Source organism: Radiomyces spectabilis (genome assembly GCF_025331425.1).
Source record: "Radiomyces spectabilis strain NRRL 2753 chromosome Unknown BYT42scaffold_7, whole genome shotgun sequence".
In the NCBI taxonomy this organism is placed as follows: Eukaryota; Fungi; Mucoromycota; class Mucoromycetes; order Mucorales; family Radiomycetaceae; genus Radiomyces; species Radiomyces spectabilis.
The window spans coordinates 1,173,406-1,189,546 of NW_026251932.1; the positions used below are offsets into that span (position 1 = coordinate 1,173,406).

The 16,141-nt window shown below is 45.3% G+C and overlaps 4 protein-coding genes across 4 annotated transcripts; 2 read left to right on the forward strand and 2 right to left on the reverse strand.

Annotated features, from left to right (window-relative positions):
• Positions 1–413: 413 nt before the first annotated feature.
• BYT42DRAFT_571748 (cation efflux family-domain-containing protein) lies at positions 414–2,514 on the forward strand. The gene is made up of 6 exons (XM_051568528.1): positions 414–665; positions 740–1,180; positions 1,244–1,532; positions 1,603–1,692; positions 1,772–1,875; positions 1,948–2,514. Exons 1-6 carry the CDS (start codon positions 495–497, stop codon positions 2,164–2,166), a joined length of 1,314 nt encoding a protein of 437 aa, XP_051423124.1. The 5' UTR covers positions 414–494; the 3' UTR covers positions 2,167–2,514.
• A 3,143-nt stretch (positions 2,515–5,657) lies between these two features.
• BYT42DRAFT_358201 (uncharacterized protein) lies at positions 5,658–11,275 on the reverse strand. Its single transcript, XM_051563207.1, has 8 exons — positions 11,228–11,275; positions 11,066–11,166; positions 10,823–11,005; positions 10,607–10,760; positions 8,512–10,540; positions 7,280–8,444; positions 5,990–7,207; positions 5,658–5,928 (listed from the first exon to the last, which is right to left on the reverse strand). The coding sequence occupies exons 2-8, from the start codon at positions 11,144–11,146 to the stop codon at positions 5,773–5,775; spliced, it is 4,986 nt and encodes a 1,661-aa protein (XP_051423125.1). The 5' UTR covers positions 11,147–11,166; positions 11,228–11,275; the 3' UTR covers positions 5,658–5,772.
• Positions 11,276–11,668: 393 nt separating this feature from the next.
• Positions 11,669–12,493, reverse strand: BYT42DRAFT_358205 (uncharacterized protein). The gene is made up of 2 exons (XM_051563208.1): positions 12,057–12,493; positions 11,669–11,914 (listed from the first exon to the last, which is right to left on the reverse strand). Exons 1-2 carry the CDS (start codon positions 12,394–12,396, stop codon positions 11,790–11,792), a joined length of 465 nt encoding a protein of 154 aa, XP_051423126.1. The 5' UTR covers positions 12,397–12,493; the 3' UTR covers positions 11,669–11,789.
• Positions 12,494–14,755: 2,262 nt separating this feature from the next.
• BYT42DRAFT_546435 (uncharacterized protein) lies at positions 14,756–16,033 on the forward strand (the record flags this gene model as incomplete). Its single annotated transcript, XM_051565882.1, has 5 exons — positions 14,756–14,813; positions 15,016–15,053; positions 15,196–15,264; positions 15,584–15,640; positions 15,923–16,033. The coding sequence occupies 5 exons, from the start codon at positions 14,756–14,758 to the stop codon at positions 16,031–16,033; spliced, it is 333 nt and encodes a 110-aa protein (XP_051423127.1).
• Between the last annotated feature and the right edge of the window lie 108 nt (positions 16,034–16,141).

Here is a 16,141-nt window from a genome sequence, read left to right on the forward strand (position 1 = left end):
GGGGGCAGGTCGATTGCCTAAAGGGGAAATTTTTTTTTCTCATCCACTGGCAAAAAAGTGAGAGGACTTCTGGAGAGTTTATCCTTCTTGATTCAATGGGTAGATCGGAATATGAATCTAATCCAGTCGATCGCGATCAGATTACGGTTGCCAATGATTGGATAGAAGGAGCGGCTAAAGCAATGCTTTTTCTCAGCCTCATGATACAAGTGATCAAATAAACGAACCTTCCCTAGTCTATTAGAAAGATCAACACCAGTTTACGCCCAAATAAAGGTATACCCGAAATACACCAGCTACTTTCGGTTCGTGGTTTCCAGGTGAATGATCGTGGGAGTGAAGAATGATTATCCGTGCATGCTTTGTTCATTTTAGTCACCGCTTTGGCAGGTTTTTTTTTTCCAGCCTTTTCCCCTTTTTATACCACTTTGTCACCCAGGATTTTTTTTTGTTTTCTTCCCTACTTTTTCAGTGTCGCCGCACAAGTTTTGATCATGTCATTTCTCGACACGGAACCTTCACCGCATATGAGTCGTCGAAGCCGTCGATCGTTGGTATCCTTGGCATCGTCGGCACTGCCTCCACCGGTGCACTTTGACAGTCATCGCATTCCTGATGACCAGCTAAAATCTTTGACCAACAAGGAAGTTCGAAAATTTTACATGGTACGCCGAAACCCCCCGATGTGTTTGTGGTTGGGCTCGTTTTGATGTGACCCATTGTTGATCCTCTTCTTTAGAAACAAAATGATATGATCGACCGATTTTTAGAAGTGGATCATGTGGTGGAATCGTTACGACGCGGCGAAGACCCGTTGCCAGCATACGGGACAATCCATCACGACGAGGAAAATCAATATCTGCCTCCGGGAGCCCACGGAATGGACGCGAACTTGAATGAAGCGGCCGAGGAACCTTTGTTGATGCGAAAGGATAAAGTGCTGGCGAAACAGGGCGAGAGAAAGACAGCATTATGGATTGTTCATTTGGCTATCAATTTGTCATTTTTCGCCAACGTCATGCTGTTTGCAACCAAAGTCGGTTTAGCCTTCTTCTCAGGCTCCATGGCAATCCTCGCTTCGGCATTTGAAAGTTTCTTGGACATTGTCAGCAACGCCATCATCTTTTTTACCATTCGCATCATTCGTCATAAAGACTACTATACCTACCCTGTCGGCAAGGTAAAGTTTGAAATCTCGGCAAATCAGTGCTTTAGATACCCGAATTGACTTTTTTTCTTTTAGTCACGTATGGAACCGTTGGGCATCATTGTGTTTGCTGTGATTATTACCACTTCGTTTTCTCAAGTCTTGATTACCTCCGTTGAACGATTGACGGATCCCCAACGCACAGGGGAAGAGTTGGATTTGAGCCCCGTAGCCCTCGGTATATTGGGAGCCAACATTCTCATCAAAGCCTTGCTGTGGTGGTGGTGCGCCACGGTCCGAGGTAGCTCCAGTGTCGAAGCCTTGGCACATGACCATGAAAATGACGTGGTGTTCAGCATCGCAAGTACAATCTTTCCCGTGATTGGTAAGGATCGAAATGCAAGTTGAAACGGGATCATGAATGTTGGGACTGACAACTCTTTTTTTGTTTTTAGGTATTTGGGCCAACATGCCTTGGCTCGATCCTGTTGGTGCCATCTTGCTATCCATTTATATCATTTATGAGTGGATGACGATCTTATTAGGTAATTGCATGGCTTCGGCAGAATCACTGGTAGACGGCAGAGCAGCAGATGAAACTGACATTTGTATGAATTCATGCAGAAAACATCCGACGATTAACTGGTCAAGCCGCTAGTGCCAGTGATTTGCAGCAGCTGACGTATATGGCCTATCGATTTTCCAACAAGATCGTTGCTGTGGATACCGTAAGTGAACAAGAAAAGAGCCTCTGATATGTTGGGTAGGATGGGGATTAAAATATGATATTTTGCGTTTAGGTCCGTGCCTATCACATCGGTGATCGCTTGCTAGTGGAGATCGACATTGTGCTGCCTCCTGATTGTCCACTGCAAGAAGCTCATGACGTCGGTGAGGCGCTGCAAGATGCTTTGGAAATGATGGATAATGTGGAACGTGCTTTTGTTCATCTGGATTACAGCTCGGAACACGCCATCGAGCATCGTCGCGTCGTCGATGGAGTTGGTTTTGGCGGTTAAAGGATGATTTCTTCACTTTCATGTTCACTCGAACATTATTCCTTTTTGGTTTTTTTTTTCATGTTACCCTGTGTCCATACAAATTACTTCTACTCATATATATTCATTTCATACTCTCAACTATTCATTATGATTGCATAAACTTCAACTGTACCAGAAATCACTCGTCAGCCGTCCTGTTTCTCAAGCGGAATCACCGCTCAGCCGCCCCAACATAATTGATCATGCACATCGTCTCAAATATCTTGACATCAAACCCATCCTTTACCTTGGAGAAATCGATATAGCTAAAGCATGACCTTTGAGAGCCGCGATCAGATGTCTGTAAAGAAATTGGTTAAAGAAAATATAATACGCAAGCAATTATCTTTCGGTGTTCATTTTCCTCCTTGGATGGAATGACCGAGAAAAAATTAGCACACTAATCGCTTGTATTTATTATTTCACGCTGATACTGTAAAGTTATATGTCTCTGGAAATCAAGCCTGGCACGGTGTCTAATGGTTTAATAAGGACATCGTCAAATAACAATATGTTGTGCAAGCGATGGACACTGTCAAGCTTAAGAAAGTAAAAGCTGTCGTATTTGTACATATCATTATACCATTCTTACCTCTCATTCCTATGACACCACGCCATCATATCACTTTATAGTCATCCATGATTTATCCAAATCTTCCGGTCTACAAGAGAAAACAATTACACTTTATTCAGTCACGGATCATACCGCATCTTAAAATACCCATCAAGTCATACCTTGTATCAATACCCACTCATAATGATTCCTACATTGACTTATCATTCTGTCAAATGAATAAAATGAGTCTCACAGGATTTATTATGGTTTTTTTTTATATTTATTTTGTTACTACTAATCGCCTGCTCTATAGACTCCCCAAAACCCCAAAGGCGCAGATCAGAGAGCCGCGCAAGATGCTTTATAGTTTTAAGACATGTGAAATTTGATTCTTATTTGAGTAATTGGGAAAGACGACGTTCTTTCAATAGCCTCCGCGTGGGAATCATTTTCAAGTGCCAATGCTGTTGCCCCAGATGTCTTATTCACATATAACTTGCAGTGTAATGGAGATTTGCCGATTCAGCATGAAATTGACCGTATTGGGGCCACATTCTGGACTGGAGACCTTGTCGCTTTGCATACTGCTGGTCACCAAGGCGTCGAATTCATTCGTGCCAATAACCAATTCGTAGCGATTTTACCGCCTTCAGGCTGGGTGAGTGTGGTGGCCCAAATCCTGCTGTACTTCTTACCATGGTGTGGGTCTGAAGTCAACTGTCGACTGCAGTTCGTCATTGATTGTGACTCATAATAAGCACCTACGTCGCCATTTCTTCCGTGCACCTCCACGCTGTTAACAACTAAACCTTGGTTGCAAACAGGATCCACAAATCAAGGCACGTTTCCGAGGCCTCAACGGATTTTCTTGGCAGGCATGCCATAAAGCTGCATTGTAATCGCACCCTTGGCACGCTGATGACTATCGTTTCCGGGACCTTCTTCGTTATCATTCTCTTCAAGAATATCACTACGAACTGCAAAGCACAAAAAAACTGAGTTACTTGCATAATACAAAGCTATCATCACTTACTGAGGCTAATAGTCTTTTAAGTTGCCTTTGCACGCATCAGATTGGAAATGTCGCCATAAAGATGGTTTTCGTCTGAATGACATGTCAAGAACTGCCAATTCGATTAATGACAAAAAAGGTTCCTTCAGCAAAATAAGTAAATACAATACAAAGCATATATACATGGTAAAGCGAGAAGATACTTACCAGCGTCATCCTCGACGGTTACTTTCAGAGAAACATGCCATCCGGTATCGTGAATGTTCAATAGGCGCTGAGATGCGGCCTCGCGGCTACACAAGAGCACCTTCTTTGGTCTCCTCGTTGACTGTCAAACCAGTAAGTTTTTCGGTATGAGGAGCAACCGTAAAAAAGAAGGCCAACGCTACATGCACGCACGCGAAAATACAACCAGTGGGACGGGATGTTGATCTCGCAAAGCTACCGCTGATATACCTTGGTCAAAGCGATACTATCTAACCGAAGCAGTGTCATTGATCTTGTCCCAAGTGAACTTTGCGCTGCACTTGATCATCGATCCAGTTGGAAAAATGCGCAGATATGGGCCCCGTTCTCAGGTTCTCCAGGCTGCCCGAAGTGTGACCGACATTTTTCCAAGGTCGTTTACCTTCGTCAAAACCCCTGTTAGCCTTAAAAGAGCAGACAGAGATTGCTGCTTCTCATCCACAACGAATGGGAGGCTTCACGCGGCGCTTCTTCGCAGCGGAGTGGTAGCTACTGGCACGATGACAGGTATAATGCTCGCGAACAAAAAGAGCACCAGGAACAAAGGAACTCTGCTTCACGAAGCTATAGTAATACCTACAAGATGTATCAGTTGCCTGCACATGTTTACGATAGACAGTAACTTACCGATATTGTTGTTCCTAAAGAAGCGAGAGAATGTCATGCTTCCGCAAGATAACAGAAGGGGCATCTGCGGCAAAGGACCCGACGGGCTGAACCACAGCAGCAATGGATATCATGAGGTTTGAAAGATGGGCAAGACATACATAGGAAAGGATAAACGGAAGAGAGATAGAAAAAATGGACCAACAATGCATGCACGCGAACTACCGTGACATCACACTGATTGGATTACGTGCGCATCTTCACGTGTAGCTTCGCGTGCATCTAGTGCTGTGAAATCGGAAAGCAAATTAAAATACGTATCATTCACAGAAAGTGGTTGTGATAAGCAGCGTAGATATCAGTTATTTTCTTTCGGCGGGTAAAAAGACTAATAAGCATGAAAACAAAAAGAGAAATGTAAAAAGGAATATCGGTCCGGATGTGTCAAATAATGGTCATGAAAATTCATGGAATTCATTATATCGCACCATTCCAGCAATATGATAATGGTCATGGAAACTCATCCCAGCAAGACTGTTCCAGTATTAATGTCATGGCCGTGGAAACTCATTCCATTTTAGAAATAGAAATTCATCCCAGCAACATGACATTGCATCTCCGTATTCTTGACATGAAATTTCATGCTCCTGGAATGGCCATTATTTTCAGGATTTTCCTTACAGAGCTGCGGTAATACTACTGGCCAAAGGGCTGGCAAAGAATCACCGCAGACAAATGAAAGAGAGTACAGGAAGAGTGAAGCGTAAATACACGCAGAGGCCGCTCGGTATATTATCCAAAGGCTTCCACGTTGAATGCATTACAGAAAGTCGTGTGCAGGAAAACCGCTTGATGGTGGGGACACAATTATTAGTTCACGATGTGAATCAAAGTTTTTTTACTAATCAAGTTAATTTAAGAACCATTGTTGGATAATATTACATACAATGTCAAGAATAACATGTGAAAAAAATGCGATGAATGTATGATTTTTGAGAGATAAAAACAAACGGAAAACAAGTATCAAAGAATGAATGGGATGCCGGTATCAAAATAAACAGAAGTGGTATGTTGGCTGTAAGAAACGGGAATGAATTCATCCAAATAGGATGAATGGAAAGAGGATATGGAGAGGGAATTTCGATAGGTATAGCACATTCACAGTTTATTGCAAGGGAGCATCGACCAATCCGGCGACTTCAGAGTACATTTGCAGAGCGCGCAGGATGTGCATGGGATCCAGTTCAATGGCTTCGCCCAGTTTTTCCAGCACATTCGCAAATCGTCCCACTTTTTGTAGATAGAGGCTCGATACCGCATTCTATCAACAGCCCGTTAATGTTAAATTCTTTCGCTCAACTATCATCAATAATTTCGCTAACCTCAACTCTGGCCACGCAGTTATCCATCAGCAAGACGAGTTCTTCGTCGGAAGCTTCTTCCTTTATGTGTTTATCCAGCAGACAGCCGAGTCCGGTGTGGGCGGTACTGGCAATAGTGCTTGGATCGCCATTGGCACCGGTCGATGTGTAGACGCTGTTGATCGAGCTGCCTGCTTTGGACTTGTTCAACACTTTACCGGAAGTGATGCGCTCCAGGCGGATCGCCAGGTTGCTCAAGGCACACACCAAATTGGGATCAATCGTAGGTTGTCCATGCGCAGTCTTTTTCTTGTTTCCCTTTTTCCGATGGTCCCGTTCAGGCTGTACCACCGTTGCGTCAGCCGACGCAGACCGCACAAGGGCTTCTTCAGCATTCAAACCCTCTTCGTTGGCCGACAATTCCACTTCTTCTTCAACCAATTTGGGGGAGAGAATCGTTTTCAACACCGGTGGCGCTTGTTCAGCCATCATTTCGCTCTTATCAAGTTCCATACGCGCCGACAGTTGTTTGGGATACACTAGACTGAGCATTTCGGGGGTTTCCAGACCTTTCAGTCGTCGTTCACCGAGTTCCATCACATGGAATCCCAATCGTTTTAATTGCTGAATATCGCGTCCCACCGAGTAATTGCTCACACTGCTAGCCGAAGCGACTGCATCATCGTTGCCACCTTCGCCGTTATCAAACACACCGGGGAAATTGCGCAATGCCGCTACCACGTCCGAGGAAACGCAAATCTGGCCGCCATCGGCAGCATTACAGATTCGGCTTGCTTTGTTGACCACCGGTCCAAAGTAATCCATGCGATTGGTAATAGGATTGCGCTCAAAGACAGGCATGCCCCAATGGATACCCATGCGGACCGAGAGACCTTTATAAATCACGACGTCGTCCTTTTCAATCTCGCGTCCTTCTTCAGTATCGAGAATGCCTGCCGGCCAATCGGCTTCCAGTAATTGCAGCTGGACCGTGAAACACCACAGCAAGGCTGCCGTAATGTTCTGGAAACACACCATAAACGCATCGCCTTCGGTTTTCACTTCATAACCTCCCACGCTACGAAGGGTACGGCGCATCACTTGATCGTGGATCTTGATAGCGGACCGCATGCTTTCCGGTTGTGTTTCCCAAAGCTGAGTCGAGCTTTTGATGTCCGTGAACACCAACGCGACCTGGTTGACTGGCGGTGGAACTTCTCTTTCCAATCGTGCTAATGTCTGTAAAATCAATTTTCCATTTGGTCAGTTGGGTTCTTTTATCATGCAATGCATTCTAACCAGGACACTTACGGAATCACCCGGTCCTTCCTCTTTGCCTCGTCGTTTGTTTTTACCGACCAGCATGCCCGTAGCATCATCGATCAACATGCCTGCACCATCGCTACCTACACCGCCCCGACCGCCACCGACATTGACGCCACGCAGATTACGGAATCGCTTGTCTCGCTTGTCGAATAAATCGCCTACTCCCAGAACCATGACCATGATATTATCATCGGCTCCGTAAGTGATTGCAAAATCACGCAACTTTTGTGCAGCCGCCATCAAATCATCCTTTTCGGTGCGAGCAATATCCACGGCCGTCTGGTATGACATACGGTCCCAAAGTCCTCGTGATGCCATGATTACAAATTCATCGTTTTCCGTCAAGTCAATCGTCGAGATGTACGGGTTGGCATTCACCACTGGAATCAGATGAAAGTGGCCAAAGCTGCGGGAGACATTGAGCTCGCCGTTCAGCAGACCGGAATTCGAGACATATCCACCGGCAGCACGAATACGCGAAATCTCACTTGGATTCAAGGGGATGTGCTTTTGCGTAATTTCAAACGCCTGGCCATTGTTGCGGGAAATGACGGCCAAAGCGTCACCTACATTGGCAACGTACAATTTGGTGCCAGCAATGTAACACACCACCGCCGAAGCCCCGGAATCCTTTTCCTCACTAGCTGTTGATCCAAGCTCCTTTTCCAAGGTCAAAAACATGCGTCGCATCGCCGATACAATGGAATCATCATGCTTGTTTCGTCGAAGTTCGCTCATAAAATGGTACGTCATGTTGTCGTTGAGATATTTCGTGAGCTTGCATCCCGTTTTCGTGTGCTTGCGACCGTCAAACAGACCAAAGAAACATTCGTCGTCGTTGTTCCTGAATCTTGGCATTACAAGATCCCACGTAGATAGATGATCGCTGGGGCCTAACCAGTCGGCGATACCGTACGCCATGCTGTTCACTTCCGAAGGGGAAGTACGGACACGGCGATCATGGAATTCTTCCGGAATCGACACGCCCAAAATGGTGATGTCCATCAGTCCCAGCATTCGTAAACGGAGCAGCGCACTAAAATCGGAAAGATCTTTCTCCTTTGGATTGTTCGGATCAGGGTGCATTTTCTTGATTTCCAGACGCTTGTTGCCAGACAAGTTGAGATACTTTAAACCAAGATTCCAGTTCCTACGAGTTCCGAGTAAACGTGGTTTAGTAAAAAATGGGGAAGCAGTCTTTCTTTTGTATACCATACCAGTTCCAATCATAGGGCCAATTGGCAATGTTGTATTTCAGCACATTGTTGCCCACATCCAGTACCAACAACTTGCGTAATTTACCGATTTCGGCCGGAAGCGTTTGAAGTTTATTGCCGTTCAGGGCCAGAACACGCATGTACCCCAGCTTCTCAATGTCATCGGCCGGCAAAGACGTGAGATGATTACCCGATAAATACAGTTCGTACAGGTGCTTGTGGCACAATCCCTCGGGAGGAATCTCGTAAAGATCGTTGAAGGACAAGTTGAGCGTACGAAGTTCCAAAAACAAAGAGAGAGGTGACCAGATATCGTCTGTCAAACGATTATCGCCCAAAAATAGCTGACGTAACGAAAGCGACAAGGGAGGTGGATGGTTGCGAGGACTGGCGAAGAAGGAAGGCGGATTAAAGTTGGGTGGCGCTTGTGGAGTTAACAGACCCGCGGGTGTATTTTCCAACGACATGTTCATGGACGGGTTGCTGCCTTTGATATTGGGATGCATGGGCATAAACAGGGAGGAATGAGTGGGTTCGCCCGTGGGACTGGCCATAGGAACAATGCCTTGACCTGCATTGGAACCCAGTTGGGTTGGCAAGCCACCTTCGGATGCTGCATTGGCAATCACGGCGGGCGTCACCACGATTTCGGCCTGAGGCGTCAGTGGAAGATGAAAAGCAATGCCTGGAGCCGAATATGGTTCCGGGAAGCATTCGAGCAGGTTGGAGGAGCAATTGAGGGTTTGCAAGGACGCGCAAAGCCAGATATCTTTGGGCAATGTTTTGAGGTTATTTTTCTGCGCATCTAGCACTTTGAGCTCATAAAGCTTGGCGATTTCCACCGGTAAACTGTCGAGGTTGTTGCCCTGAACGGAAAGGCGTACTAGCTTGCGTAGACAGCCGATACTGGAAGGCAAGGCGTTGAGTGTGTTATTGTCGAGCACCAAATGCTCCAAAGCGGTGGTGTGAACAAAGCAGTCTTCGGGCAAAGAGGAGAGCTTGCAGTTGGATAGATTAAGATCCGACAGCATACTGGCAGCCGGACGAGTTGATATAGATTTGGGTATGAATGGCGTGCCCTGACCATCGGTGGATACTTTTTGGGTAATGTTGAGGTTGAATTGAGTGAGATGATTTTTGTACATTTTCAGTTGTTTGAGGTTCTTGTTGAATGCGCAGTTGACGAGACTGATGGCATTGTAATCCACAAACACGACTTCCAGCTTGGGTAACTGACACAGTACGTCAAGATCGGTGATAAAGTTTTGTCGAATGTCCAATTCTTGCAGTTTTTCCAGCTTGGCAAAGGTAGGAGGAAGACTGCCACTGATCCGGTTGGCAATAGCGAATAATCCAACGAGATTGGTCAGATTCCCGATTTCATCTGGGAAAGCAGCAATCTTGTTAAAACTGACATCGAGATAGGCAAGACTGGTGATTTGACAGATGACATCTGGAAAACTAGTGAACGAGTTGTTGGAAATAAAGAGAATCGTCAAATGTTTAAAATTGGCGTAGGAAGCAGGCAAAGAGTCGAGCCGGTTGTTGTAAGCGCGCAGGGTCTGAAGGCCTTCGATTTCTTCCAAGCGAGCATGAGCGAGATCTCGCAATCGATTGCTGGACACGTTGAGATGCTCCAGACACTGGATGTGCCGTGTAGATGGCGGGATCGTGGAATACTCATTATTGACAAGCCACAACTGTTTGAGGCTTTTGCACATTTGAATGAAATCCACGGGAATCTCCATGAAGAGGTTTTTCGACACGTCCAGCGACACAATCCGTTGCGCATGTTTGTACAAAAAGATGGGAATCGTCGGTAGATTGCGTGCTTGAAGATCCACATGCTGTCCAAAGTCTCCCTCTTCATGAACGATAGGCGCCAACGTAGGGCCAAACGTAAATCGCAGTAAATACGAGTTATCTTCACGCCCCACATCCTCGATTCGGTCCTGATCCGTGTAGCCCATTTGCTCCAACAACGCTTTTTGAATTTGCAATGGCCTTTCGTTGGGCTGTAGAATGCGTTCTATTCAATGGGTAATGGATTGCTCAGCTCACGCTCCATGGATATCAAGCGTCCCACAATCCTTACCGAGTTTATTACGTCGAAGTACAAGACAGTACTTGCTCATATCTGGCAAAAAGAATTTGCCAGCGAGCTTGTTCATCAATTCGTTGGTTGTGGAATGGATTGGAACCTGCAAGGTGCCGAAAGTGGCATCTGGTCGGAATATACGAATGCAAAACTGCGAATGAAGATAATGTTAGAATCCATATGTGATTTTAGAAAGCTTCTTTTTGCACTTGCATTTTTTCGGTGGACATCCCACTTTTCTTGCTCAACAATCGAGTAGTCATCAAATTCGGACGAATCCTCATCAACCAGCGTCGAGGTGGCTAGAGAGGTACCAGGACTAAATACATCGGCAGGCTGAACGGCCCAGCTGTCAGGAGGAGCCCACGTTTCCACAGCCGATAAAGAATCGAGACTCTATTCGGGATGTCAATAATAAATCAACCAGATGGGACTGTCCATCAAAGGAAAACGAACCTGATCGCGAACAAGGGAGCTGGAGGTCAAACTACCCATGGAATGGCTGTAATGATAATCCGGATTGACAATGCCATCCATACTTCCGAGATTTTGGTCCACTAGATGCATCGTCAATAGATCCATAGGGGCAGTTCCGCTTTTTCGCAACTCAACACTTACATTCGATTTCCTTTTACAAAACGCAAAAAAAAAGAAAATATAAAAAAGGAAAAAGAACAGAACAATGTCCACATTTAGAAATCTCTCCCCATGGTTTCCACGACGACATGTCCATGTCGCACGCTCACCTTGATATCTTTACGCGATCCACTGCCGTGACGATCTAAACCATAATAAATGCCACCATCCGATTTTTCTCTATCCTTTCCTTTACGACTTGAACCGGACCCTGCTGAGCGTTTGCGTTCACCGGCGAGACTGCTGCTGTAATAATGAGGGCCGCGTTGCATGAATCGAAAAGGGTCGTCGGCACCAGGCATATCAAGGGGATGCCGATAATCTACATCGTTGGACCGCTTACGCTGACTGAGAGAAATGGTCGATGCGTTGCTTAGTGAAGCGGACGAAACGGAAGAAGGGGTACTTGATACGTTGGTAAGTGAGTGAGATGAAGTGAGATGATGAGTGTCGGAGCGTGATTGAGCGTGGGATCGATGGGAAGAAGCGCCATCGGCAGAAGTCCCGGCTATGAATATGATTTTTGGGTTAGTGAATGAGTTTCTCACGCAAGCTTCATCGAGCAAACCATGGTTCGTAACGACGCACTTTTCTTCTTTCCGAATCGACCAAACAAATGCCGCTTTTTATCTTTTGGCGCACTGACTGTGAGCAATCCAGGATCCACAGCTGAGACAGAACAAAAAAATAAAATAAAATCAGAAACAAAAGATCATCATCATTCAGTCTCAGATCATGTCTCAAGTTTTCCCGCATGAAAAGACACTCAATATTCCCATTTCTTCTCTCCCCCGTTAAAGCTACAAAATACCTCCAGTATGCAGTTGCTCGAACCGTTGTGGATCACCTGAATTGCTTCGGCGTAAACCGGCATGCGTACCATTGACGGATGATATATAATGATTTGAATCTTGAACCTGTTCTCCGATATGTCGACCTCCTCTCGGAAACGGCACCGGGTTCGCTTTGGGAGTTTTAGTACCTCTTTTTGTCGCGTTCTGCAAACGACCCGTGGGAATAGGACTGGTGGGCCGTGAGGCAAGTGCGGCTGAAGGCGGCGCATTATTGGAAGAAGCACTTTCCGAGCGATGATGAGGTCTTTGACCGGACTCCTGGGTAGGAGGACCATCAAACGATCGACGTCGTTGCATAGTCGGAGGATATGGGGCAAAACTGACAGGAGAATGACAGTGAGTGGGAGAAGCGAGAGTGCCTGTCGAAGAGTTTCGAGTGTGACGCGATGCGCTCCGAGGCGTTGTGGATGATAGCGTCTGAGTTGGCTTGGGCACGGCTAATTGAGACGTAGGTGATCCCGCTTTTTTTTTTCACAATAGATAGAAAGTGGATGGTGAGTTTGTATGTGTTGTTTTTACAAAAAGAGTCACGACCTTTTTTTTTTTCCCTTTTCCCCTTCTTGTTTGTAATGAATTACCTCGAGATGACTCCTGTGACGAGTGATGACCGAAAACTCGGGTAAAAAAAGAATCACTTGCTGAATTCTGGTGGCTGTGGCTGTGGCTGTGATGATGATGTTGCGGCTGGTGCTGTTGTTGTTGTTGTTGCTGTTGCTGGTGGTGCTGGTGTTGTTGCAACAAAGGCCCTGCATATAGTTGGTGATGTGTCATGGTGGGGTGCTGGGTTATTTTTATGACTTGGAAAGTTTATGGTGGCCTTTTTCTTGTTGTATGGTTGTTATTGTTGGTTGGATTGAGTAAGGAGATTGAGGGAAGGGGAAGCGAATCCCAAAGAAGGAGAAGGGATGGTGTTTGAAAGCAGTCAAAGTGGAAAGGTCTATTGCCTATCCAGATTAGAACAGGTGGAAAATGGCTGAAAACGTACCAGATACAATTTAGGTGTGTGTAACCCCACCTTTGCTCTGTCTGGCTCCAAAAAGCTTAAAATATGGATGAGGAGGATCCACGTCATGACGGTCTTGAATTCAATATCACTGTCGAACCTTGGGCGTGCTAAAGTGCTTAGTCAGGGACCATACCACTTCATACGAATACACGACGTTATCTACCGGATCATGAATTGGGTTATTTGAGGGCGATGGTTCGGTGATGAATTTCAGAAAATGAGGGCCCTTGACAAACTCCGTCCATCCAATCTGCCACTTGTGACACCTCATCCCAGTGGATTGGTTGATTGCCCCTGACGAGTGGGAAGCGAGAACAGAAAAGTCAGCCATGCTACACTAATAAAAGGCTTTCCAGGGCCTTCTTTTATTTTCTCTTTTGCAAGTACCACATACAATACCAGTCCTAAAAGCCTTTGTACTTATCAAATATAAAGACAAACGCCATTAGACATCCATAGTTGGCGGTCTCAAGAGAAAACGTACGGGTTTGCGTCGCATTGGCATGAAAAATCTCGAATTTTCAGGTTTATTTACCAAAAAGGAAATAAGGAACGGACATTGAAATTACCACTCGCAAAAAGTCAGAATGAATATTTTCAAGCAAAAAAAAAGTAAAGCGGAGATGGGAAAACGACAGGACTTTGATTGTTTGACCAGAGTACAGAGAGAACGGGTAATGATCGAGAGCTTTAGTAAAAGTATTTGTACTGCTTAACTTTCACCATTTAATAAAGGCATAATTAAGTGTACAGTAGTCATAACTTATTCTTTCTTCGTATTTCTCCTTCTTTCTTATCATGTCGTCAGTGCGAAACTCACCCATATTTTATGGCGCCAGTTCCAGCCGTGCGAATCTTGAACTCGAATCATCGGTGGGTCTAAAGCAACAGTATTCCATGTTATAATGTTTATTTATTTACACGAACTGATAAATAGTTGGCAATAGAGACGGGTACTTTTGCGACCAGCAACCGTCCGGCTGATACCACAACCCAGGAACTATCTGTTAAGCCAGAGATACGATATGAGTGACAGAGAAAATCAAAAGTCATCTGCACATTCCACTGGTTGCAGACATCGTTGACGCTTGGAATTTCATGAATATATTCTGTAACATAGGCAAGCTGCAGATGATCAAGTTGGATGCTTTTAACAACAACCTGAGAAAAGCTCTTACACCTGGCGCGCATCTTTGTGTGGATGAATCGATGAATCAATGGCTTGGTAGAGCGATGCCTAATCTTCGCAAGGTCCCCCGTAAATTGCACCCTATTGGACATGAGTGCCAGACTGTAGCAGACAGCGCTACCTGCTGCACTTGTGTTCGCTTGTTCAACGTTTGCAAATGCCCGCCGGCAATTACGGCCCCTTTGCGATAGGAGATCAGGGCACCTGTCGAGTCGAATGCAAAAACATCCGTATTCAACTCAGAATGCGATCTGTACCTATACCAATAGATTGCTGGCCGCCGAAAGGTGCCGACAACGAAAGCGCAAAGACTAGGTGGTCAGATGATATGAATCAAGAAATCGAAGTTCCGCGCTGACGTTTCAGTCTCTTGTTCATTTGCCAGCCATGCTGGATGTCACTATAAAATCGACCGACTTGGCCGCGTTCCATTGTTCCTCCTCTTTTTCTTTACAATCATCATGTCCTCCGATAACAACAATAAACGCAAAAACCCAAGTCCATCCGTCGAAAAAAACCGTAAGACCACGGAAGGTCGAAGAACGCCGAAGGAATCATGAAGAAAAGATGGCAGAGTATGAGCAAATCGCGGCAAATTACAATGCCAAAGACGAGATAAGGACTGATGGATGAACAGATTATCCTGTTCTGGTTGATGAAATTGTGATCTTGTAGCAAAGAAAGCAGGAGATGATGGCGGCCCTCGACTACGAAGTCATAGTGGAGGGCGAGGGTCGCAGCGTAAAAGAAGGAGATGAAGTAAGATGATTTATTCATCTTTACGATGAATATGTGTTTTGATCTTTTTGGACATAATTTTCTCAGGTGCGCATCAATTACGATTTCACGAGCGGATGGCGCATTGTTGATAGTCGGACGATCACCTTCCGAATTGGTGTAGGATCGGCATGCGGAGCGAACGGTGACCGTGCGCCCAGAGGTCTCAGCACAACCAACAGCAATCTTTAAGGTAAGAGGTATATCTTGAGTCGGTCAAAGACTACGCCTAACTAATTATTCTTTCTCTATAAAGGTTGAGTTGCTTGATATTTTGTAATAAACATATTAAAAATTTACTTTACTGAAAGAAAAGTTGAACGTTGAGCTGTTTGAATGATTTCTTATGTCCCTTGTTGTCACGCTTGTACATGAAGTTTACAGGTTGAGAACTCTTTTGCAGTACAAAGTTTACTCTTTCATTCGGTTGACCTCAAAACAGAAACACAAAAAGCGATCGCTAGAAGGAAAGAAAGGCTGTATCCTCTATCATCTTGCCACGACGTGTACAGCTAAGGTCTTCTCTTCGTCTCGTGTACGATGTCTGTGCGGTGGTTTCTGCAAGTCATGTATGTCTTTAGATTGGTTATCTAACCATTACAGAGCTTACAGGCGTCCTTCCTTCTTCGGCATTGTTTTCGTTTCTGTTCCTGGTTTGGATGTCTTTTGGTGGTAGCCGCCGTCACGCAGATTTTCCCTGTGCTGTGAAGCTCGTCACTCTTTTCGGCGTTGCTTTGGTCCTTCCGGCCGACATGTTTTTGTACTCCCCTGCAAGTGCCTTTTCGACATGGTTGTACTCATTAGGTTGCGTTCGTTCCTATGTTTTTGGCATGTTCCTTTTGAACGTCTAGGTTATTTTGGTCCTTACTGGTACCTGGGTGTTTCTGTTTGGTCTGTTTCTCGCCTTGTCCTGGGCGACTACCGCCGCGTCCTCCCCAGACTGCGGATTTAATGGCGGATAACCGCTTCAGAGGGTATGGTAAATTTAAATAATAAAAAAGTAAGAAGCATGCATAGTTTTACTGTCGCTCTTCTTCCCCATCTGGTCAAAAAAACAAAAATCCCTTGGG